The sequence below is a fragment of the Manis pentadactyla genome, chromosome 19, assembly GCF_030020395.1.
Source record: "Manis pentadactyla isolate mManPen7 chromosome 19, mManPen7.hap1, whole genome shotgun sequence".
Classification (NCBI taxonomy): Eukaryota; Metazoa; Chordata; class Mammalia; order Pholidota; family Manidae; genus Manis; species Manis pentadactyla.
In genome coordinates, this window is record NC_080037.1 from 166046 (window position 1) to 191951 (window position 25906).

Here is a 25906-nt window from a genome sequence, read left to right on the forward strand (position 1 = left end):
TAGCTCTTCCTTGGTTTCTACACCTTGACTTTATGTCCTCCTCCTGGGACCAGGACACCGTAATCCCTAAAAAAAATATTCTTTCTGATTCAGATAGAAGGTGCTTACATATTTCTGACTCCAGACAGTCCCAGGGTGGGTCTTGGGTACCCACCTTTCTTTGCCAGCCCCCAGCCCAGCCTCATTTTCTTGATTCTCTCCTCTTTCCACCAGTTCTCTCTGTGCTCTGAATTTAGCACCCACTCCCCACCCTGCCACTCCACACTTCCCCGAAGCCCAGTGGCTGGGCTTGGGGACCTCATGTGGCCCCACTTGTAGGCACTGCTGTCAGGCGTGCGGCAGCCTACGCTAACCTGCCCTGTGCTCCCATCACACCCGACCTCTCTACACCGTGAGCACAGCAGGGCAGAAGCCCTCTCTGCCAGCCTTCCACCTGCCAAATGGTAGCCTATCTAGTGTCTGTGCAGATAACGAGTTCTCTGTACCTTCACCAAGCGATGCCACGCTTGGATTTGAGGGGAGCGCTCGGAACCCCACGCACTGAACCCAGATCACTCCTGTCCTCTGGTAAGGCTGTGGGCCTGACCCCTGATCCCTAGCTCCATTCTGCTGATAGTCATGAAATATGCCCATTTTATGCTAAGTTACAATGGTTACCTGGTATGTTCCAGTCACACACCGCAAATCCACACAGATCCCTAGTGTGTTCCCAGACCAGGCACAGCTTGCTAAGGGAATTCCACAGATATGAACCCTTCTGCTAGTCTGTTTGCCAGGAAGTCTGTTATTTTCATATTTGTAAGGATCACTTGCTTGTTTGATTGCCTTCCTAGCAGTATTCCTAGGGTGGCCTCCCAGCCGAACTCCGATCCCACAGACGCGGGGTCTCAGAAACGGCCCTGGAGCGTCCGGAGCGGGCCGCGCTGCGAACCCTTGGACCGCTCGGCTGCGGCATCCGGGAGCGCCGGGGGTCTCCACGCGTCGCGAGCGCTCTGCCAACGGCCCGCTCCGCGGTGACCTCGGGCGCCCTCCTTGATGACGCGCGGCCAGGGGCCCGGCGGCGCCCGCGCCTGGGAGGCGGAGCGATTAAGCCCCGCCCCTTCCGGGCCCGCCCCCGCAGCGCCAGGCCGAGAGCACCGACGGACTCGACGAGCGGAAGCGGCTCTGCGACCGAGTGGCCGCGCCGGGCCCCGCCTCCCGGCTTCCTGCGCGTCCCCGCCGCCGTCCCGGCGTAGCCCCCGGGCTCCCGCAGACTCAGGTACGGGCGACGGCCTCGCCCTGACAGGAGGGGCAGAGTGAGGCGGCGGCACGGCGGAGGCCGGGAGGGCCGTGGGGCGGCTGCGGGGAAGCGAGCGGTTGAGAGGCCTGGGGAGGCGCGGCCGAAGGCGGGCGGGCTCCCGGCGGAACGGCCGGCCCGGGCGCGGGGACGGCCGCCTCGGCATCTGGGGCCGCCGGAGCCGCGGGCTCCTGCGTCCAGCTCTCCGTGCCCGGAACTTCGTGGGGGCTTTGGCTTTGCCTAAAGCGAAAGGAAGCCAGCGTTTAACAAACAGCAGGGGAGAAGGTGACCGCCCGCGAAGCCGCTGACTGGAGAAGCGGCTGCCTCTTCATAAAAACCGCCCGAAACTAGCCCGCGCCGCGGTGGCCCGAGGGCCGCGGGGACGGCGGGGGACGGCGGCGGTGGCGTGTGCGGCAGAGCCTGGAGGGGGCTCCGCACGGCCGCGGGGCGCAAGCGCGAGGTCCCCCGCAGGGGACCGTGTTCGTTGCTGTTGTGCGCGTGGCTGGCTTCTGCGGGGCGCCGGGCACGGATCATCAGCTGCCGCTCTGCACATGGCCTTTTCTTGTGTCACACTGGCTTCTGACTTCCTGAGGCAGATCCTTGGATTCTGGGACCCGAGTATGGGTTTGCTCATCATTAAACTTGTGGGTTTTCTGTGTATTCCATTAGGATGTTAGGTAAGGCTGCGTGTTCCTTGTTTTGGGACGTTGAGAGCCTCCTTGGTGGCGTCTAAAGTACAAGCACAGGGGTATTTAAAAGCTCACGTGCCCTAGTCGCTTCCTTCCTCCTCTGTTTTTTCGTGCATTCTGCAGCATTTCTGCATGAATGAATTATTCTGAAATCAAAGTAGGAGGAATAAAATGGGCCAGATGTCTGCAACAGAAATGTTGTGGAATGAAGAACTCTACAGCTGTCACTTAGGTGGCAATAACCTGGTTTTCCTTGCAAGTGAGGTTTCAGGTTTGACAGCATTTCTTATCAAAGAAAATGTGTCAATTTGTTCTGATGGGAAGCCAACTTGAAATATTACTTGTATCTGGTTTATGAAACTGGACTTGGCTTATTTATTTTTTTAGTGTGTAATATTAACCAAACTGATATCTGATTATACTGAAAAATTTTTAGAGGTGTTTCTTATGGAAGGAGAGGGCTGCTGGGTGATTATAAGGGAGGTGGTTTTTCTAGAACTGAACCTGTCACCTGATAGGCAACTGATTGAATACATATTAAAACTGCATGTTAATATGCACAGCCATTGATTAATTTAGGCCTCTGTTTCTGCTATTTCAGTCAGTACAGTGACAAACTCTATCAGTTACTTATCTTTACTGTGCCTTGCTTTTCCCTTGTTCCTTAGTGCCTACTTCAAAGGACTGTTGGAAAGAATAAAAGAAAAGCAGTGTAAATCATTAGGCACCGTACCTAGGACATAGTAAAACGTCTAGTGCTCCTTGGCTATTCTCATTATTCATCTGCCTTCTAGTCTAAGATACTGAAAACTCAATAGTTGCATATGTCAGCTTTTTCTCAAGGAGATTTGAGTATGTTGCATACTCAAGCATTTTCCTGGAAAAATCACAATGCATATTAGCATATAAAAAGCTGTGAGACTTTCTGTAGTCAATAAAAAAAAAGGCACAAAAACTGGCTTTGTTTAACCCAGTGCTTACCAAACATCCCTTTTCTTGGATCTGGTGCTGTGGAGCAGGGTATCCAGCTTACGGAATGTTTTTGCATACACTAGCCGATTTGACCATCCCAACTCCCTGCAGAAGCCTAGAAATCACTATTTTACAGATAAGGAAACTGAATCATTGTTTTAAGGAACTAACTCAAAGTGAGAGAACTAGTTTTTGCCAGTCTTCTAAGCGCAAGTGGAAATCCTGAAGCATTTAATGTCTCACGTTCTCCTATTTTTCTCCGTTCCTGTACAATCTACTCTTTAATTTTATAAAAATGTTAAATCACTAATCTCCATATGTTCTCTTAAAGTTACATCCATTTTATCACGCTTTTAACTGTTTCTTACATATTAAGGCCAAGGATGGAGGCCAGGGTCCCGGGAGTCGCAAGTGAGAAGGGAAGTTGCCATCAGCCACACAGGAGGCCCCGTCCTGTAGGGCCTTGTACACTGTTTTAAGTACCTTAGGTTTTACCCAGAACTCTCAGATCTGATGAAATTTATTTTCCCTTTAAGGTGGTGAATACTTATTCTGCTGGGAAGTAGAAGAGTAAGAAATATGCCTCCCAAGTTCAAGCGCCACCTAAATGACGATGATGTCACTGGTTCTGTGAAAAGTGAAAGGGTAAGTGCGGAATCTAAAGCTTTAAAAAGAAAGATTCAAAATGTTTTAATTCCCTTTGGAAGTCATTTGTTTTAGAAAAGTCTAAAGTTTATGGCTATGTTCTAATCTCATTTGTTTATAGTGTACATTAAAAACTATATGTTACTTAGATTGGTGGCTCAACTGTATTCTACTTCATTATTGATCTGATTATACTCACAGCTTCTTTCTAGTCTTTCAAAGGGAATTTTACACAAATGCACATCTTGTTCAGAATTCTTGGAACCAAATGTGGTAGGAATTCAGAGTTTTTCAGGTCTTAGAAAGGCAGTAAATGCATGTCACTCAACAGCCTTTTAGGGATCTAGATCAGCACCTCCAAATGTGTTAATATTTTCTCAGTGAAATGTCTGATTATTCCAAATATATAAATAAAGTGTATAAATAAATTAACTAACATCAGTGTAAGTCAGGTATTTCTCCAAATGAGTTTTGGCTCCAAACTTACAAAACCTCTTGATTTTCATAACTTTTAAGATTTTGGAATTACAAATAAAGGATTCTGGTCTTGTTATTGTCTCAGAGTGCAGAATAGCTTTTACATAATGTTCAATTTCTAGTTTATTCCAGAACATTTTATGCAGATATATATAAAACTAGAAATTATGTAGCATTTTGGAATTTGATATGAATATTGTAGATAGGTTACGTTTAGAATAAGCACTCAATATTTACTGAGTGGAGGAATTAGTGTAAATCTTCTTATCCAGGAACTTGAAGCTCCCCTTTACTTCCTGACTTCTTGCCATTCTTTCATTTATTGATTAATTCAGCAAATTTACTGACCACCTACTATGTGCTAGGTATTGTGCTAAAAACTGGAGGGCATGGTCTCTGTCCTCATAGAGCTTACAGTGTACTTGATTTCCTTTTACATGCTACTTTTGTATACAACCTCAGAGCTTTCTATTATCCACTCTGTCCAACATCTTAGGATGTAGAAGTACTTTTTAGTACAGTACAGGAGACATTTATCTTCCCCTTATTCTAATGCTACAATTTTTTGTTTGTTTAAAGAAGAGTAGAACCCCTCAATAAACCAATTGCTAACAAGCTTTTTAAAAGAAGCTTTATGTGTATACTTAAGAATATAAAATATTCAGTTCCACTACTAAGATTGCAACTTTGGCACTTTCTCTTTACATTGTGGGTTGATTACTCCCACAATTTACTGTCAAAAAAAGGATATTGGATACCAGAATTGAACACAATTGGCTGTTTAGATAGAGACCTCCTTCTGAATGTTTATCAGATAGTGAAATGTGATAAGTTATTGGTTCTAATAATCTATAAGTTACTTTTAAAAACTTTTAAAAGTTTTGTCTTTGTTTCCTATTACTTTTTTTTTTTTTTGGTAACCACATTGTTAACATATTCAGTAACAGTATTTTGATATTGAGATATAATTCACATACCATACAGTTCACTCATATGAAGTGTGCAATTCAGTGGGTTTAGTATATTCACAGAATTGTGCAATTATCAGCAGTCAATTTTAGGACCTTTTCATCATTGCAAAAAGAAACCCTATACCTTTTAGCAGTGGTCCCCCATTCTTCTCATCTCCTCCGTCCTAGACAACTGAATATCTATGGATTTGTCTCTTCTGGACATTGTGTATAAATGCAATCATGCAATATGTTGTCTTTTGTAACTGGCTTCTTTAACTTACCATAATGTTTTGAAAGTTCATCCATATTGTGATAGTATATATCAATACTTCATGCCTTTTAATGGCTGAATAATACTCCATTAATGAATATACTTTTATTTATCCATTCATCAGTGATGGGCATTTGGAGTTATTTTGAATACTAGTTGCTTTTTGAATAGCACTTCTTACTGTTGGCTTTTTGACTATTTGGCTAGTATGAATACCACCACTGTGAACATTCACGTTTAAGTTTTCATTTCTCTTTCAGTTCCACCTCGGAATGGAATTGCTGGGTATTACAGTAACTCTTTGTTCAATTTTTGAAGAATTGCCGAACTTTTCCAAAGTGGCTATACAATTTTTAAATTCCCACCAGCAGCGTATGGGGTTACAGTTTCTCTCCCCACTTATTATCTGCCTAATTGGTGTGAAATGGTATTCCTTTTTTGATATTGTAGCCCTAGCACTGCTATTTGTTCGATGAATGGATATAAAGACATTGGCTTTTATGTGTTTCTCACTGTACAACTATCATAAACACTTAATCTTTATATCATTCTCTAAGGCAAATAAACTATGGTAAATGTAATGGTTTTATGTTACTTACTAGCTAGAATAGCATTCAGTAAATATTTTTTGAAAGAATTAATGCATTTCCCTGAGTATTATCGACTTTGACCATGCTTTCATGTGGTCAGTGGCTATTTCTTCTTTGACTGGAATTGCCTATTCCTCCTCTGTTGATTTTTCTATAATGTGCCTTTTTCTCACTGGTTTGTCAGAGCTCTTTATATAATACAGGTATCAGACCTTTGCTCTGAAAGTATGTTGCAGATTTTTTTTCCCAAACTGTTACTTGCCATTTAACTTTGTTTATGGTGTCTGTGTTCTTCATATTTAAAAATCTTATGTAATCAGATCCTTGAATCTTCCTTTTAACCTTCTGGATTGTATGTTGCTTAGGAATAACTTAGCCATCTTAAGAGTTACTTATTTCATGTATTTTAATCTTTGTGACTTCATAAATGAATTTACCCTACAGGTTTTGTTCTGTGATGTTGCCTGTGTCATTTCTTTCTCATTCTTAATTGCAGTGAAGTTGATATAAAATATCATTGGTTTCAGATGTCTACAGCCTAGTGACTGGATGATTGTGTACATTACTAGGTACCTGCCTCAGTAGGCATGGTTATCCCATTATCATACCAAGATATTACAGTATTACTGGTTGAATTCTCTATGTTGTACTTCCATTCCTATGTCTAACTTGTTTAATAGTTTGCATCTTGTACCTCTTTATTTCCTTCCCTAATTTCACCCGTTGTAACCAACAGTCTGTTGTCTTTATTTGTGGGTCTGTTTCTTTTTTGCTTATTTTTAGATTCCACATGTAAGTGAAATCATGTGGTATTTGTCTTTCTCTGCCTGATTTATTTCACTTAGCATGATACCCTCCAGGTCCATCCATGTCATCGCAAATGGCAGGGTTTCTTTCTGTTTTATGGCTGAGTGACATTCCATTGTGTACATGTACTGCGTCTTCATCCATTCATCTGTCAGTGGGCACTTTCATTGCTTCTATATTTTTGCTACTATAAATAATGTTGCAGTGAACATAGGGGTGTACATATATTTTCAAATTAGTGATTTTGTTTTCTTTGGGTAAATTCCTAGAAGTGGAATTACTGAGTCATATGGTATTTGGTATTTCTATTTTCAAGTATTTCTTTTGGTGGGGGGGTAGGGGGAACCTCCATAGTGCTTTCCACAATGGCTGCACCAATTGACATTCCCACCAGCAGTGTAGGAGGGTACCTTTTTCTTCACTTCCTCATCAACACTTGTTATTTTCTGTCTTGGATACTGGCCATTCTTACTGGTGTGAGATAATATCTCATTATAATTCTGACTTTCATGTCCCTGATGATCAGCCATGTGGAACATCCTTTCATGTGCCTGTCGGCCATCTGTCTGTCTTCTTTGGGAAAATGTCTGTGCAGGTCCTCTGCCCATTCTTTAATCGGGTGATTTGTTTTTTTTTTGTGTTGAGATGTATGAGTTCCTTACATATTTTTGGGGTATTAGCCCCTTGTGGGATGTATCATTTGCAAATATTTTCTCCCACACTGTAGGTTGCCTTTTTTATTTCGTTGAGGGTTGTCATTTATTTCTAGTCAATTAAACTTCTGTTTACATTTTAATATGTTAATTAGAAGAGTGTTTTTAAATTTCCTTTTGTTACTTGATTTCCATTGCATTGTACCCAGAGAACATGACCTTTCTAATTTCTAGTTTGGGGAATTTATTAAAATTCTTTTGAGGCTTATCTCTTTCTTGGATGTTTGAAAATAAGATTTGCCAAAGACAAAAGTTCTAGACTATTTTTTTCTTCTTAGTTTCTCCCTCTCTGAAGGGTACGTTAAATAAATGATTTTGCATGAATCCGTTTCTTCTTATAATTTAAGCAGCTTTTGCTGTATATGTTTTGAGGCTGTATTTTTATGTATAAACATTTACTGCTGTTAAATGTTCTTGGTGGATAGTACGTTTCATCGTTGTAAAATCTTATTTGATTATTTAATGCTTTTCTAAAATTCTGTATATTAATATTGCTAACTCTAACATTCTTGTTAGAATTTGCTAATGTATCTTTTCTATCTCTTTTTTCATGCTTTATTTGACATTTGTTTTAGGTGAATTTCTTATTAACAGGTATTGGCTGGAGTTTTTTGAACTCTAGTCATGTATAGTTTTTGTTCTAATAGAGCGTCCAAGCCATTCATCTTCGTTATGGTAACTAATGTACTTAGGCTTTTTCTGCTGGCAGTGAATGCTTTTCACCCTGTTTTTGGTTGGCTTTTTGTAACCATTTGTATTAAATTTCAATTTTTGAGAGCAATTTTCCATGACAACCTAATTGCTTAGTCACCCTGTCACTTTCTATCCCATTGCTGTTTTAATTCTCTGTGTAGCATTTGTCACCAGGTATTTTTCTGTGAGAGCTGAGACCTTGTGTGTCTTACCCAAGCTGGTGCTCAGTACCTCAAACAGTACCTAGCACATAGAAGATGCTCATCTGTTAAATGAATATTGAATACATCCTGCTTTCATTTACTTATACTTTGTGTATATATTATACATACATAACAATGTTATTCATTATATTTCTTATGTTTTGCCTCTTTTCCCCAGTTTCTTCTGCTAAATTATTTTTCCTCATCTTCTCTCTGCACTCAGCACCAAAAGGCAGATTTAAAATGCCCCCCTTCCCCCTCTTTCCCTCCCTTTTTGTTATTATCTCTATACTTAACAGTAGTGTTCAGATCTGGGTTCACTCTCGGCCCGCCAGCAGCAGTGCCCCCTCCCCCCTCTGCTCTCCCAAGACGGATGTGTCACCGTGCTTTCCTTTCCTCGCTCTTCCTCCCACTCCCGGCTTCTGGTCTGTAGAAAAGCTGTAGGGGCTTTCAGAGTTGGGCCTCATGTTACACGTTCTCTTTTTCAGTATCTGTAGGTTACAGTTCACAGTTACATTGTCATTATCCACATACTTTGTTAGATTCATTGATAGTATCAACTTCTGTCTGATGATCTTTGTTCTAATTTAATTTTCTCTTTGGCTGGCAATTCCTTGAGTAATTTCCTGAGAAAAGGTTCCTGGGTGGTATATGTTCTTGCTGCTGTAACAAATTCCACAAACTTAAAACAACACAGATGTATTGCCTTATAGTTCTGGTGGCCAGCAGTCCAAAATGCATCTTCCTGGGCTAAAATGGAGGCTGTAGCACGGCTGTCCTTCTGGAGGCCATGGGGGACAATCTGTTTCCTGGTCTTCCCAGCTTCTGGAGGTTCCTGCCCTCCTGGGCTCGTGCCCCTTCCTCCCTCTTGAAAGCCAGCAGTGTAACATCTTCTAGATTCTCTGTCTGGTGCTTCCCTCTTTTAAGAACTCTGATGGTTACATTGGGCCTGTATGAAAACTGCACATTTACCTTCCTATCTTGCGATCCCTGACTTAACTCAAGATCTGCAAAGTCCCTTTGCCGTGCAAGGCAGCACATTCACGGGTTTTGGGAACTAGGGCATGGATATCTTTGGAGACTTTTGGCTGCCTCCAAGTTGTTTGGGGAGAGGGTGAGACCATCATTCTAAGGAAAATAATCGCATTTATAAGGTGAAAGTATAAAGTTCTTGTTTGGAAGTTCAAATATGTGTAGAAGGCTGTGTGAACTGAGGAGCCAGACGGTGGACTGTGCTGATGATTGAGCCCTTGTCTGTCCCCTCCAGACCTGCCTCTGTGCTAGACTTCTCTCTGAGGCTGGGGTTGGGCCCTGCCCTTACATTTCTCCTCTGCCACTTGGCTCCCTACTAAGTTCTGCCAACAGGGGCAGCCTGGAAGGCAGGAGTGGGGGAGAAGGGCCTGGCTCCTCCCTGAGTGCCTGTGGCGTCTCACTCTCGCACCAGCCCCAGTGACATTTCTACCCTGGAGGCAGTCACAGGATTCTAGTATTACAAACATTTTCTTTGTGAAGTCTGCATATGTGGTTCCCTATCTCTCAGCTTCCAGTGAAGCACATGCAATCATTCTTCCCTCTGCATGGAAGCTGGGAGTTAAGAAACCTCACCGGAATAGGACTTGTTCCACCACTCCTCCCTGACAGTTTGTAAGCCCTCGGAATCTGTAGACACAAGTCTTTCTCATTTCTTCACAGAGAAATCTTTTGGAAGATGATTCAGATGAAGAAGAGGACTTTTTTCTGTAAGTTTTTGGGTTTTCCTTACAGCTTTATTGGATTGTAGTTGACATGCAGTGAAATGCATAGAGAGCTTACAAGTTTTGATATATGTACTGTGCAACTGTGAGATCATCGCCAAACCCAAATAACACACCAGCCATCACCTCAGATTTTCCTTATAGCCTAGTAATCTGTCACTCTGCCAGTCCCTAGGCAACCACTCATCTGCTTGCTATCACTATAGTTTGTATTTTCTAGACTTTGTTGTGAATGGGATTACTACTATGCCTCTGTTTTTACTGGCTTCATTCACTCTGCATAATTATTTTGAATTTGGTCCATGCTGTCACTTGTATCAATGGTTTCTTTCTTTTTATTTCTGAGTAGTGGTCCGTGTCTGCATGGACTGTAATTCATTCACCCATTCACTTATTGATGGATGTTTGGGGTGTTTCTAGTTTTTAGCTATTATGAACAAAGCTGCTCTGTACACATCATGTCCAGGTTTTTGTGTGCACATATGCTTTCACTGTTCTTGGGTCAGTACTTAGGAGTGGAATGGCTGATGTATGTTTACAGCTGTTTTCCCGTTGGTGCACCATTTTATCTTCCCAGCATCATGTGAGAGATCGAGTTGCACTAAATCTTCATCAACACTGCATATGGCCGTCTTTCAGATTTTGCCATATGGATGTGTAGTGGTGCCTCGTTATGGTTTTAATTTGCATTTCCCTAATGACAGATTATATCAGCTTCTTCTTTTGTGCATATTCTCATAGCTTCTTTGACAAAGCACATGATAAAATCTTTTGCCTCATTCTAAATTTGTCTTGAGTTCTAAGAGATTTTTAAATATATTAAAGACACAGTCCTCTATCCTTCCCCATTGAATTTCCTTGGTGCTTTGTCAGAATTCAGTGGCAGAGCAGTCCTTTGTAATTCCAAGTAGAAAGGGCTCTCCTGTAGGCCTGAGCTTCCATTTGCAAAATCATGGAAGACAGGTATGGTTTCAGGAGTTGTCTCTGGAGATTGGTGTGGAGGGGAATGCCTGAGAGGAAGCATTTACCTCCCACTTTGTTTCATGAAGTTTTTTGCCGAGGCTTTTTTTCCCCAAGTAAAAGCATTTTATAAGAAGTGAGTGAAAGCCATATCCATGAAGCAATGGACAAAAAAGAGCCTACAGGGTAGAAAGCAGGTCCGATAACAGGAAATAGTGTCATTTTGGCAGTCAGATGAAGGATAAGATTTCTCTAAAGTTACAAAGCTAATTTCTCACAGCACCAATTATGACGACAAGCCTTAGACTAGAGCAATAGCTCCTTGTCCAAAAGGAATTCAGTGCTGAAAAGTAGGCCCGGGGCTTGGTTAGTAAGTAAGTGCTCACCTGCAGGTGAGTTAGACCCTTTGCGAGAAGCGCTGACTCGGCAGGTCGGCAGCGTAGCCCTGAGACCGACATCCCGGCAGCGCTGTGTGTCTTCCAAGGGCCTGACGACAAACAGCACACTTGGTCAGAGTGCAGCTTCCACACTCTGAGGTCCTGCATGTGTGTTGCAAAGGAGACAAACCAAATAAAGTTCTTGAAGTATTTTAAAAAATTAATCAACACCCGTGTTCAGAGCAGCACTACTCGCAATAGCCAGAGCATGGAAGCAGAGCACTTGCCCATCAGTGAGTGAGTGAGAAGCACAGTGTGGGCTGTGCGCACAGTGGAGCACCCTGCAGCCTTACACGGGAAGGCAGTTCGGACACTGTGACATGGATGCGCCTTTGAGACATTATGCTCAGTGAAAGAAGCAGGTCACAAAAGGATGCATTCTGTGTGGTCCACCCTGTGCGACACCTAGGGCAGACAGTGCTTAGAGGTGGTAGAGTATGGGGGCAGGGGCAGGAGGGAAGGGGGAATTCACATGTAATTGGTACAGAACCTATTTTCTTTTGAGGTTTGTGGTTTATACCTTATTCTCTATCATCAGAAGAATGATAATTACTTAAAATACCTCAAAGTTTTAACTTACAGAATATTAAAATGAATTGGTTAATAGGATATGACACTCAACTACAATAGAGAAGTAATAATTTGAGAAATACTGGTATTTTTGTAGACTCTTGGCATTTGCCTTTAGTTATGTTAGTAAGTTTAAGATGAGTTATCAAGAAACATAAATTTTTAGTGTTTTGAATGGAATGGATTTTTCTCTTTAACCATCCCTGACAGCATTTCAGTATAGCCTAAATTCAAGGTGAACTGTATGTCTAGTGTTCCATAATTAGTCATAAAACTATTTGTAGTCACTGGTACTTTGTTATGGTATTTCAGAATTTAGTAAATAGAACAACCTGTGTATGGCTATGAATTACATAAACCCTAATTTCTCTGAAAGTTGTAACCTTCAAAAGAATTAGCTTGTGTCCAGCATTAAGTACTAACCAAGTATAGACATGAATACATACCATTCAGTTCCAGCAATGCTATTAAAATGTGGTTTCTTGTGGTAAATGACTGAGGCATGTTTAGAATTCAGCTTGATGTGTGAGTGTGTCTTTTCTGTTTTCTTTAATTCTCTTGTTATACGTACTTGGTATTTTGTTTTCAGAAGGGGACCATCTGGACCAAGATTTGGACCTAGAAATGATAAAATCAAGCAGTAAGTTCCTGAGATATTCAGTTGTTTAAATGATTATCATATCTCTGTGTGGACCACGGTTTGGCAAACTACAAACTATGGGCCCAAAATGGCTGCTGCCTGTTTTTGTAAATAAAGTTTTATTGGAACACAGCCATGCCTTTTGTTTTCTTATTACCTGTGGCTGCTTTCAAACTTCTGCAGCAGATGTCAGTAGTTGTGACAGATGTCAAAGATCCTGTGGCCCACAAAATCCAAAATATCTATTATCTTTCTGGTCCTTTACAGAAGAAACTTGCTGATCCCTAATGTAGACCAAATATAACTACTGGGTTGTAAAAACTCAGTATTTCTTTTTATTTTCACAAAGTTACCTCTGAATTATAACAAAGGAAATGCAGTTCCTGGTTGTTGGTTTTTCTTAACTCGATTATCTTATATCAGATCCATTTGTTTACCATATCTCAAAGTCTGTTTTGGTTTTGAATCTATAGCTTGATTCCCACTTTCAAAACAATAATAAAAGTAATATAATAGATTTAGTTTTTTGAAGTATGGTATCATTTTACTATATACTTCCAGAATTTTTTCATATCTTACAGTTTATCCTGATCCATGTATTGATCTCAATTTTAAAACTAATTTTAGGTTTAAAGACCTTGCTGTATATGTTGTTGATGGTATATGATGGATGATGCTGTACTGAATGTATCTAATGCCAGAAGAATGTGAGTCCTGACAAGGAGGGAGCTGTTAGGCAGCCCTGGAAATGGCCCAGGCTCTCAGGATCATGGAAGATAAAACTGAATGGCCCAGGTTCAGGGCCTATGGAGGAATAATCGTTGGCATATAGTGGGAAGGGTACCGTAATGGGGTATCAGATTTTTGGTGAGATACTTGGCCTTTAGCTGTAGGTGGAAGAAATATGTCCTCACTTAGCCTGATCCTAGCTAATGGATTCCAAAATAGAGAGCCCAGGTATTGTCAAATTGATTCGAGTACTAAATGGGATGCTTTCATTTTCTGTTGCTATTTTAACAAATCACCCTGAATTTAGCAGCCTAAAACTACGCATCATCTCGCATTTTCCACGGGTTGGAAGTTCAGACGCTGCTGAAGTGGGCCTTCTGTGTGGCGTCTCCCAAGCCCGAAGCAGCGTGTTGGCAGGGCTGCGGTGTCCCTTGAAGCTCCTGACCAGGCTCAGGTGGTTGTTCAGAGTTCCTTTTCTTGCAGCTGTAGAATTCGTGGTGCTTTCTTCGAGGCCAACAGTGGGGAGAGTCCCTGCCATTCCAGGTCTCTGGCTTGGCCAGTAAAGATACAGTGAGCAGATTCAGGCAGTTTATGATTTACGGAGATAGCAGCCAAAGTGCTAGTTTCCTGGATTCTTGTCCTATATGCCAAAAATGACGATTCTAAACAAGGGGCCAGGTGGCTGGAATATGAGTCGGGGGACCAATTCTAGACTCAGCCAAGTGGCTTTATAGTTTGCAGATAGACCCTGCAGAAAGCCTCTAACATCATCAGAACCCGGGAGGTGATGGGAAACTGTCCAGGACAGCCTCCTAGAGGAGATGGGGAGGTGAGTGGGAGATGGCCTCACAAGCCACTCCGTGTTGCGGGAGGATCACAGAGCATTCGAGGTCGTCAGTGTGCTGTGGCAGGGCTGTTCCTCTGCAGCGAGGCAGAGGGACTTCTGGGTCCACCCGCATGGTCTTGTTTCTTATACTGAAGCAGCTGCCAGAGAAGTGGGCCCCACTGAGGACACATCCGTGTTTCTCCCGCCGGCATGCCTCATTTCCTGTCTGATCTGATACCTTCTGCAGAGGGAGCCTACTGTTGAGTATGGCCTGTTGAATCTTTTGGCTATGATTTCCAGCTGAACCCCTGAAGCCACTGTCAACTGTGCAGAGCAGGCATCACACAGCATACGTGTGGGTCAGCGAATGCCACGCACACACACGTGATTACATATATCTGCATATTTCTTGAGCATGAGCACTTTGGCAGTCAGAGAATTTTACACGGTAAGGGGTTGTCGAGTAAGCTTAATGGTCTTTACTCTAGAGCTAGAGCCTTGCCAGACTCTAAGAAGGTGGTTCAGTCATCACACAGGCATGTTCAACCTTGTTGGCACGAACTCACGAGCATTCATTTACCCAGGCTGCAACTCAGGTGTGTCCCCAGATCGCCCAGGACAGTGGCACATCACTTGCCCATAGACAGATCCTTGGCATTGGTTCATAGTGACCAAAATTGCTCCCACTTACTTGAATCCGCGGCTGTGGATTGGCACCACTCTTGCTTTGTTTGAGATTTATTGGTATGTTCGTAACAGGTCAACCCCCACAAGAAATACCCAACGTCACTTTGTAGGGAAGATGTTTTGGGGAAAGATTTTAAATATTCACATGCCTACATAAAATTTTTGATTCTCTTTGGAATGTTTCCTTTGCCTTTAAATTAAATAATAGCATGATAAATGCCACTCAGTAAATTGTACACACTCTGCCAGGAGTAGGGAAGCTCTTAAGTCCTGGTCCTACCAGCTTAACATAAGGCCCCCACAGAAGGTTCCATGTGTGTGTAGTTAGAAAAATACAGCATTAACTTTTTAACTGTTTTTGTCAGCAGTGTCTTGAAAGACCACAAGGTGGGGTTGTTAACTTGAAAATAAATCTTTTCTTTATAAAATGAGGGGTGAGTATTGGTGTGTTGCAGAGCACTGACATGAAGCACATGTTCATGTGGTGGGAACTGTGCTAGATAAGTGTTCAAAAAACACTATCACATCTAATTCTTACAAGTGAGAGATTATCATCTTCAGTTCAAAGGTGGGATAATAGCGAGTCTGAGACCTGGAAAGCCACACCCAGGAAGCAGCCTTGCAGGACTCCAGACCCTGGTCTGTCAGGATAGAATCCAGAGCACAGCGCACTGCACAGCCTCCCTGTTGATAAGTAGCGTGGAGGATCTCAGGAATCCTGGTGCTGTCAGGCTCCAGGGACGATGTGAATCAGTGCTGAGATGTCTTTGTTTTCTAGGTGTGTTCTCTTGTGTGTCATTTTTTCTACCACATGACTCTTAACTGGAGATGATACAAATCTCCACTCCCTCCTTCACAAACTTGCTTTTCCTTTGAATTCTTAAATTTGTTTGTTAATGGCCATTGTCTACCACTCAGCTGGTCAAGTTATAAATCTAGAAGTTTTCTGACCTTTTGTTACCCTGACTCCTTCACTCAAATCCAATTAGTCACTCGGTTCTTGAAGTTGCCCCTCCAATACATATATTCCCTTAGTCTAGAAATTTCCCACCATCTTCTTTACTCTGCCCAATTCACTCTTAACCTGTCCACACTCAGTATCAGGGTCTCGGTGCCATGCCTTGTCCAGGCTGAACTCATCCAGGCAGCATGAGTGGTTCCGTGGGCCTCCTTCCATCCCAGCACTCGGCATGTGTGGCGTCATCATGGCTGCCAGACTGTTGTCTGATGACCAGGCCAAGAATTACCTGTCCTCAAGCAGTGTGACAACTTCTTCATAAATGTTTTTTTGAGTGAATTAAATATGTAAGTGAGATCATAAGGTATTTGTTGAATGCCTCCTAGAAACCAGTGCCTGGAAAATAATAATAAATGAATGGGACAGGCTCTACTTCTAAGGTGAAACAGTGAGGGTTTCACCACATAAAACATGAGTAGAAGAAGTCAGTCTTCCAGCCACCATGAAAATATAAAAGACCATGGGGAAGTATAAAAAATTATCCTTCATATCATGTTTAAGTAAGTAGATAATTTCTCTTTTCTTCTACAAAAGTCATATTGTGGGCATGAAAACACCTGGAAATGTAGAAACACAATCATGAGGCTTTACATTGTTGCATAAGGACTACACAGTAGCTGGATGGAGTAAGGGTGTCACACCAGTGGAGGGCAGTGTATGAGCAGGAAGCAATAATAATTTATTAATCAGTAGAAATGAAAGCTTTGGGTGGTTCCCATTAGCAATAGGGATCTTAGGACATGTTGTGCTCTAGGTTTACGATGGGGTAGTGAGAATTGATCTGGAATTTTATGTGTTCTGCTCCAGTTAATCTTCCAGTATCCATGGGATCTCTTGCTTGTAGGGATAATGGAACCATAATTATTTCTTCAGCTCTTTTGTTTTAAAATCGTATGTAGTACAGGTATGTTAACATCCATAATCGTTAGGCTCTAATCATACATAGATGTGTGCATCCTGTCCGTTCCCACCCACTGCCTGCGTTACTTTAGACTATTATCATCTCTTGCATATGATGGAAAATAACTATGTGGCCAAGATTAGTCCTTGATGAACAGTAGCTCTGCTTTCATTACAGTTTAATGGAGACTACACTTACACCTGTGAAATTATATAAACACTTTCACTTAGTATTAAATGCTGTGAAAGAAGTAGAAAAATGGAGTAGGCAAGCTGTTGCAGCTCTAAGGGTTATTAATATTCTGTGACATTTGAACATGAGCTCCACGACAGCTGGGTTGTCTGTTGTGTGCGTTGTTTTCCCAGTGCCTAGAACAGTGCAAAAGCGGCTCTCATCATTTACCAAGTAAACTGGTTAGTTGTTCAAGCGTGTTGTTCTTAAGGGTGACCATCCTGAAAATTCTGCTTGGTGATGAGTTACAGCAGGACATCTCGGGGACTCGGGCTTTTTCAGATCTGCTGGCGCAGAGAATTCTGCTTGGCTGTTTCAGTCCTACCCTTCAGAACCCCGGGTGGGAGGCACCAATCTGGGGAGCAGTGGTAACGTGGGTGAGCGTGGTGGGGAGGTGACTGTCACCACACACAGTAACAGTGGCTGGACGCAGGCCACTTCTGGACCCACCTATGTCTAAATGGACCTTCATTGTGTTTTTAAAGCAAACTGTGTGGAGATGCAGCTCCGTGCTAGGGAAATCACACTTGTCTGGGCCTCACCCTACTGGGTTAGTTAGGGGTAGTGTGGAGTGGGGGGCAGAGGTATGTATATTGTTAGGTTTTTTTTAAAGTTCCCTAGGTGATAGTTCTTCCCCAGATAGAAACAATGGTAGGTCCTTGTTTTATGTATTAATATAAATAATAGAATATTTGTGTAAGTATAAATTACCAATATTTATATAGTTGCTTGTAGTCCAGTGCATTTTAAACATTTTTTTGAGTTGTAAGAACCGAGTTTTTTAAAGTAATTTAAATTTATTTAAATTTATTTAAATTAAAGTTATTTAAAGTAATTTAAATAATCACTTACATAAAGTAAGTAATTTTTTGTCTAATGGTTGGAGCAACAGAGGAAAACCTAGATACTTCAAATAAACATTTCTGTGTTTGTGTCCTCTGGAGGTAACTTCTGGGTGAGAGTAGCAGTGAGAACCAGTTACTAAATTCTTAAATGTAGATTAAATTTTCATTGAAGAGTCTGAAATTTGGTTACAACAGGCCCCCATCACCTAACATAAAGGAGGGAATCATATTTTAATTTTGAAAAACAGCAAAAAATGTTTCCTCTTTGCTCCATCGTGCTTCAGAACCTTCGATGTCTTAAGCTCTGTTTAAGGGAAAACTGGAAAGCATGAAGAGTTACACCAGCGTGCATCAGTGTGTCCTGGAGCATACCTCACATCTCCGTCCTGGAAACGGAACACTTTCCGTAAGCTTTTAATATACCCAGGCGGATACCCCCGTTAGCCTGGAGTGTGATTGTACAGCAAACATGGGTCGTGGTTGTGTCTGTACAGGAAGGAAAATGGAACTATGTAGAATCAAGCTAAGTGACTAAATTCTGCAGTTCTGAGCATTCTGACACTACCTTTAATCTTCAGAAACAGGGCTAAAGATAAAACATCTTTAGGTTAAATATTGCTTTTATTTTTTCATGTTGTCTTGAATGAGCCCAAGTACACAGGCCCATGAATGGAGGAACATTGCTGCAAAGCCTTAAGCTTAAAAATTCAATAGTTGAGTAATTCTTTGAGAACTTGCTATTTTCTATCATAAAAGTTTTCTAATGAAAGTTTCAAAAATTATAAAATTCTCAAAAGAAAAAAATTTTTTTTTTTAACTAGTGTTCAGAACCAGGTGGACGAAGTTATTGATGTCATGCAAGAAAATATTACAAAGGTAATTGAAAGAGGGGAGAGACTAGATGAACTACAGGACAAATCAGGTACAGACACTTCATTTGTTTCTCGATATTGTGAGTCAGTGTTGTGATAGTGTATTCTCTCATTTTTCTAGCCAAAGTTTAGGAATCTTGGCTTAGGAAAACAGTATTTGTTTCATCTTATAATTTTAATGTCTTAATTTCGCTGCCTTTACTTTGCATCACCTTGTTGCTTCTTGAATTGCTCAGCTGAGAATGGAAATTTATAGAAGTTCACTGTGAAGAGTTAGAGCTGTCACTCCTTATCATGACTTACACTGACGTGCCTTTAACCCACAACCTCAGGGGAGGGCCAGCGACATCCTCAGCACAGGCCTGCTGGGGAGTCCGTTGCTGGGCGTGTTCCCTGGCCCTTAGTCACCCCTCTTTACTGACAGCTGTTCGTACGTATAACAGTTCCTGGCATGTATTAGGCACTTAGATGTTGTTGAAATGACAACTGGCCGATTACCTGGTCAATCCCTGACAGACTTATTTAACCGAAAACCCAGATTTAACCAGTTTTGCTTCAAAATAAAGGCCTTTTAGGAATCTTGCAAGAATCTGACATTCTTCACATGTAAATTTCTTTTATAGATGGTCAAGTATTTGAATTTTTAAAAGAGTATTTTCTTACCAGAATTCATAAATTTATGTGAAAGCTTTGAGGCCCAGGGAAGATCCCTCTTAATCTAAAAAAGGCTTGAGCAAACTCACCTGCATCTATTTTTTGCTGTGTATGTGTGTGCATGGTGTGTGTGTGTAGTCTTGTTCTAACAGTACAGACTGTTAGAGGGGGACAGAGGGCAGGGAGGGTATTGTTTCCATGCTTAAAAGGGAATACACTTGCAGAAGCGGAAATTAATATTTTCTCGTGTGACTGATTAAAGAATGCTCTCCTGTGTCTGACCCCTCTCTCCACCCTGTGTGATCCAGAAAGCCTGTCGGATAACGCCGCCGCCTTCAGCAGCAGATCCAAGCAGCTTCGGAGGCAGATGTGGTGGCGCGGGTGCAAAGTGAGTACATGGAAGACTTGGGTCGGCTGCTCAGCATCTCAGGGGCCTCGGAGATGTGGGCGGTGGAGCCCCTGGTCCCAGGCTCTGAGGGCAGGAACTGCTGCCCCCCTTGCCTGCTCATGGGCTGTGGTGGGACTCAGGAAATGCCTGCTGAACCACTCGGTAGCCTCTGGGTCGGGAGTAACTGATGGCATTGAGCTGTGCCTGACAGGCCCTTTCCATGGTTTTTTTCATAGAAGGTAATCCACATCTTACTAATAATTTAGTGACCTGTAGATGAATTTTTCTTATATTGTATTATTGACCTTTCTGGAGCAACCTGTAGCATTACATAGATTAAAGAGATAGAATGGAAGCTAAAGAAAAATATAATTTTCTGTTGAAAGGGGAACAAAATAAAAGCAGTTTATATGTCAAAATCCATTATGGCAAATGGGGCTAAGAAAAACCATCCCACTGTATTTCATTATTCCAGAAGAGTAAGAAATAAGAGATTTTTAACAAGGAAAAGAGTAAGAATAGTTATATGCAAATGTATTCTTCCAAAACATTTTATAGAAATGAATTTACCTCTTAAATCAAATATGGCTACTGATCATTAAACAGAAAATGTTTAAGATTTTACAGCAAATTCCATGACCTGTATCAATTTTTTTCCTTCCTGATGTTGTGTGTTATTTGTTGAAAATCTTAGACATAAACTCATTTTTAATCTCTCGTTTTCAAGTTTAGCAATAACCTTTCAACTTGGCTTCGCCCTGTGCTAAGGATTTCTTCCTAGAGTTCTTTGATCTGCTTATTTTTGTCTACCTGTTGAATCCTTATACTTTCAGAAATAGAACTGCGGAAAGAAACATACTTCACTGCTCCCCTTGTCTAGGATTTACTTTTCTGTTTTAAATTCTTTATTCTTTTAAGAATAAATTTTCCATTTTCTTTTAAGTTTTCTGTTTCCCTAGGAACTTTCTATTCTGTAGTGTGATATGGGAGACTGTGGGTCCATGAGCCATTCACCTCTTCTCCCCAAGTACACACCCCATTCCTATAGGCACAACAAGATCATCATAATGTGTGTTTTGCCAATAGTTCCTTTTAGCTGTATCTGAAGATTCTTATTTTGTACTCTCTGGAGCTCAGATCAGATGAATAATATGCTTATAAGAGGAAAACATTTAATTACATTTAAAAATCATATGTGAATTATATTTTTAAATAGTCTCTGTATCACCGTTTTCTGGATTGACCTCAAAATGGTGATTTAGGAAAGGCTAAGAAAAGGGATTTAGGGTCAGAGGTTGCCAGTGGCTACGGGTAGTGAAGTGGAAATTGATGACGACAGGGCATGTAGAAACTTCTTGCAATGATGAGGATGTCTTATATTTGACTGTAATGGTGGTGGGTGACAACTATGTATTTGTCAAAACCCATCAAAGTGAACTTTAAGATGGCGAATATTATTCTGTATAGAATATACCTGAATAAACCTGACTAAAACAAGTGAACATCATCCAATGGCTGGGGAGGGAGAACCGTGACCTCCCTCGAGTACCTAGGGGACTCCAGGGCTCCTGTGTGCTTAACGATAAGCAGGTTTTTGGCCATGTCCTTGGAAGAAGGGTGCTTTGGACATGCATTAATTCACTACTTCCATTTCTGGGGTGAACTTTTCCTGGCCAGTGTTAAAGATCCAAAGAAGAAACTATTTATGGAAGTGTTTTAAAACTGATAATTGATATTTCCATTTAAATCTTCTAAATGTTAAGCCTAGCACAAATGAACAGGGCAAATCAGTGTATGTTTTGCGTAAAGCTGAAAAACAAATTCCATACTACTTTAGAAGTGTTTTTCAGGTTAAAAAAAGGATGCAAAGCTTCCATATATTCTCCAGATCACTTTGTACATCAAATACTTTATCGTATAATGTGGACCCAGACACCTGCTGTAAATTTACCTGCTGTGTCCATCTGAGCTGAGTCTGCTCCTACAGTTTTTGGTTAATCAAAATTAATCATTTTAATAGGCACCTGGTGGCCAAATTGCGAATCTCCCCTGTATTCTTTTGGTCTTGTCATGAGCGGAACAGCAGCAAAATGCCACCAATCGTTCTGTTTCAGACACATTCCGTCGGCTACTTCTTCTGGCTACTATTTGGGATACTTACCAGAAGGTTTCATGTATTTATAATAACTAGGTATCTTTTTTTTCTGAATGGACCGCGTTTAATCATTTATCTGAAAAATGAAAACAAGACTTTCATTTCAATTCATCAGGAAAATCAAGTCAGTTTATAATTTATGCCACTTGAGGATTAAATGAGGAATATGACAGTGTTAGACAATGTGAGCTTCCCATGTTAAGCAGCTAAGGACTAGCTTATCCTAAGATTTCTACTCTCAGCTGCGAAACTAACACACAATGCTCTAAAGCAAGCTATGTGTTCAGTAAGGTTATTGATGAAGAGTTTAAATCATATTCCTCCAAGTGGAGATTAAAATGCCAAGAAGTAAGTAAGGGAAGCAAAAACTAGCAGCATTCTCACCTACTTTGAGAGTAAGTGCTATAAAAAACACTGCCTTATACTGTATACTGAACCGTTTGTACTGTTACCTGTGTTATTACATCCTGACACTGTTGAACAGAGTTGCTAAAATAGCATACCTTGCCTGGTCTCGTGTTAAAAATAAGCATGAGAATTCATAGAAAAAGCATCCAGGCCCATGAAGGCTTCGATTGTGACTGTGCACTGTGCACTACAGCCTTGAACAGTGCAGTTCAGGCACAGACCCTAAACTTGAGGAACTGATTATTTACAGAGATGCAAATAGCCAGCAAGTTCCTACGAGAAAAAACTGGGAAACCTTTCAAGGGATGAGCCCGCCCACTGATGGGCTTAGCATAACGGGATAAGTAGCAGCTAGCTCGCGGTGTGGCCTTGGAGCAGGTCAGACAGGCACTCTCTCGCTCTCTGTGTTGCAGATGAAGGCCTCCGTGGCTCTGGTAGCTGTGGTCCTCTCACTAGTGATCATCAGTGAGTATCTGCCGGTCACTCATCCTGAGGAGCTGCTGGTTCCGGGGGTCACTGTCATACTGCTCCCCTTTTAAGTTCATTTTCAGTTGACCTCGTATGGCTGTCAGGACTGAGTGATGACCTCTGACGTGACTCAGGAGCTGTAGCCTAGAATATGCAGGTCTCTGAAAATGCTCTTGAATTGTATGTAAAATGTCATGTGAATATGCTTCTGTACATTTTTATGGGGAGAGCCTGTATCTTTTATCAGATTCTCAGAGAACTCCTGTGTGCCCCACCCCAAAGGCAGGGCTGAAGAACTTGTTCTAGGCCACATGTGGCCACTGTGACCTCGGGACCTGACACTGTCCTCTCTGACTAACTGTGGGGTGGCAGCTTGCATCTCATAATACTGGGCTCGAAGGGTGAGTCCAGATAAATCCTCCAGGTGATGGCTTTTTATTTGATTTGTTGGGGTTTGAGCTACATTTCAGTCATTAAAACATAACTCTTGCCCGTTTTTTCCCTAGTATTCTTTTTAAAGTCAGATCATTTTTAATTATCTTCTTTTCTCCAAGGCCTCTTTGCTGATGTTTACAGGGAATTTATGAAGATTTGGGAAGTGTCTCAAAATAACCATTTGAAAAATTCCGTGGTGACTAAAATGTTTGTTAAAAGGAATCGGGCTTGTCCTCATCGTGGGTTCTGGTCTGCAAATTCCGACTTGAATCCCCCTGAAATCAGTACTGAGGTGCTTTAATCCCCGTGGCAGATGCGTTCCAGGCAGTGAAAAGTTCTCTGTCTCCTGGTGGCTAATGTCTCCTGAGGCCGTAGTCGGCCTCCTGGTTTGTGCTCATAGATAGTAAACAAGCGCCCTTCCGCATCTGCTTAGTGCTGCGTTTCTCACAGGTTTATGTATTTTTTGGTACTTCACTGTCTTAAGATGGCCCCCAGGTCAGCCCTGACAAGCTGTCCAGTGTCGCCTAGCGCGGGCTGTGCAGGGCCTGGTGGAGTCGGGGTTGGATGAGCTCCGTTCAGGTAGAGTCAGTGCTGTGGCCAGGAGTTCAGTGTCAGGGAGCCAGCAGGACATGTGAGACACATGGTGCTTAAGCAGACATGTCCGTGAAACACAGCCACGCGTGGGTGGTTGACAGAAAATGCAACGGCCAGAGGCTCGCAGGATTTTGCGCCGTCCCTTTACGGAGCTGTGGGCTCAGCCCTCAGTGGCCTGCGCGTGGGGACGTCGCAGCACCACGCAGATGTGAAGGTCTGCCTGCCTAAGTATGCTGAGCAGTTTGGGCATGTGGATAGGTAGCATCAGGGAGAAAACAAGATTCAAATGATCTCACCGCACAGAGAGCTGCTGTCAGTAGAACTGTTACATGTGCTCCAAGTCTTTCCTACTTATGTTTTTAAAAGCTAAGATCAAATACATACTTTCTAATAAATACACTGTAAATATTTCTTTACCATTTTAAGAATATTGTAGCAGCCACATGCTGTGGTATGCCATCATCTGTCTGATCAGAGTGCTGGTGTTATACATTTATGTGGTTTTGTTTTCGCTTCTCCATTCCCATTTGCTACCTATCATCTCACATAAGAGTTGTCCTCAGCACCTGTTTCCAGAAGTGGACACGGCTACTTTGGGGAGTGTTGTTTCTAACGTAGCTCACGGGTCTGGTTTTGATACGTTCCTTCTCATTTTTTCTCTTGCAGTTCTTATAGTTGTGAGATACCGTATTTGACCTGGTGACAGATCTGCATTAAACAAAATCTGGGACCATAACAGTAAGAGTGCTGCGCCATTTAAATGAGACCTATGTATATAGCTTTCAAAACTTTTACAAGAAACCACGAGGCAAGTGTCACTTCAGATTGGAGCGTTGAGAATGTTACTTTCTCCCCTTCTAACAAAACGTGCTTTTAAAGTTATGTGTAAGGCAATGCTAACCAACCTCTAATTTGCCATATTCCAAGGATCTAATTTGAAACTAGGTACTTGCCACTGCATTGTTTGTGTATATAATTAAACACTAATATTCCATACTGTTGTTATAAGGACTTATATTATTGCATCAAGGTGGGGTCAGGAGGCCCCTGTTGGTACCGGTCATTATGCTAAAAGCGATGCATACCCATCTCGTCAGTATTTGCAGGTTGCTCCTCACATTGTGAGGGCCTTGCAGGCACTTCCCACACGTTTATGGGTGCAACTGACTGTTGTAAATGTTGCTGCCCTCAGCTGTACCTAAAGACATTCCAGTAGACCTATTTTTGAGTGTGTAAAGGGACATGTAATTTTTTGGCATTTGGATCATGGAAACGGAAAATGTAAACAGTGTGAAAAGCATAGAATGACGCTGTCAAACTGGAGATAATAAAATTGGAGAATGTTGATGTGTTTGAAAGTGAGCCACGTAGCTGCGAGTCTGGGTTCCATCTGCTAAGTCAGTGTCCTGTAGAGGGGCCAGTCCGAGGTGAGTGGATGAGGATCCACAGGGTAACCTGATCCCCGTCTCTGCTCTGGCTGCTGGCTTCCCCCCCTGAACTCCTCCCAGCCCTGCCACAGAAGGGCTGAGAGCAGCAGAGCCGTCTGCTCAGAACGGCAGCTCTTACATCACTGATCATCCCTGGGAGATGCCAGATGAGCCACCTATACTGGGTATAAAAAGCCAGCAGCCTGGGGAATAGAAACCAAATGCTGGGCCACCCTCAATCTTAACCTGTTTTCCTAGAGATAAAACTTATTAGTAACTTTAAAATGTGCTGATCTCCCTGTATTGTTTAAACAAGTCAAAGTGAAAGTACATCCTCTGAAGTATGTGAGTACCTGATTGGAGGCCTGTGGATATCTTGGCTGTGTATGTAAGATGTGCATGTGTGTGTGTGTGCGGAGAGAGAGCTCTAAACTTGAAATAGGGTCAATAGGAAATATCAGTATTTAACTAGGAAAGAATTATCCTGTAGAGGGTTTATTTCTTTGGTCCTTTTCATTCAAAATGTATGAAACACAGAATGTTTTAATTTTATAGGATTAGTACTAAGAGGCAAAAACATTCTGCTTAGGAAAGGAATTTGAGTGGGAAACAGATTTA

At 42.0% G+C, this 25906-nt stretch overlaps 1 protein-coding gene across 4 annotated transcripts; it reads left to right on the top strand.

The window, feature by feature from the left end:
• Positions 1 to 1100: 1100 nt before the first annotated feature.
• VAMP4 (vesicle associated membrane protein 4) lies at positions 1101 to 25206 on the top strand. 4 transcript variants are annotated; one of them, XM_036901322.2, is made up of 8 exons: positions 1102 to 1258; positions 3474 to 3582; positions 9982 to 10028; positions 12600 to 12650; positions 18709 to 18809; positions 19722 to 19801; positions 22778 to 22829; positions 24528 to 25206. In XM_036901322.2, the coding sequence occupies exons 2-8, from the start codon at positions 3517 to 3519 to the stop codon at positions 24554 to 24556; spliced, it is 426 nt and encodes a 141-aa protein (XP_036757217.1). In that variant the 5' UTR covers positions 1102 to 1258; positions 3474 to 3516; the 3' UTR covers positions 24557 to 25206. The 4 variants fall into 4 exon arrangements, with proteins under 4 accessions (XP_057350894.1, XP_036757217.1, XP_036757233.1 ...); XM_057494911.1 differs by lacking the exon at positions 12600 to 12650 and having other exon boundaries at positions 1101 to 1258; XM_036901338.2 differs by lacking the exon at positions 22778 to 22829.
• The last annotated feature ends 700 nt before the right edge of the window (positions 25207 to 25906 follow it).

Coding starts and splice junctions, on each gene's coding strand:
- VAMP4 (XM_036901322.2), top strand. CDS start 3,517: ATGCCTCCCAAGTTCAAGCGCCACCTAAATGACGATGATGTCACTGGT. Junction 18,810..19,721: donor TGAACTACAGGACAAATCAG/GTACAGACACTT, acceptor TGTGTGATCCAG/AAAGCCTGTCGGATAACGCC. Junction 22,830..24,527: donor CCTCTCACTAGTGATCATCA/GTGAGTATCTGC, acceptor TTTCTCTTGCAG/TTCTTATAGTTGTGAGATAC.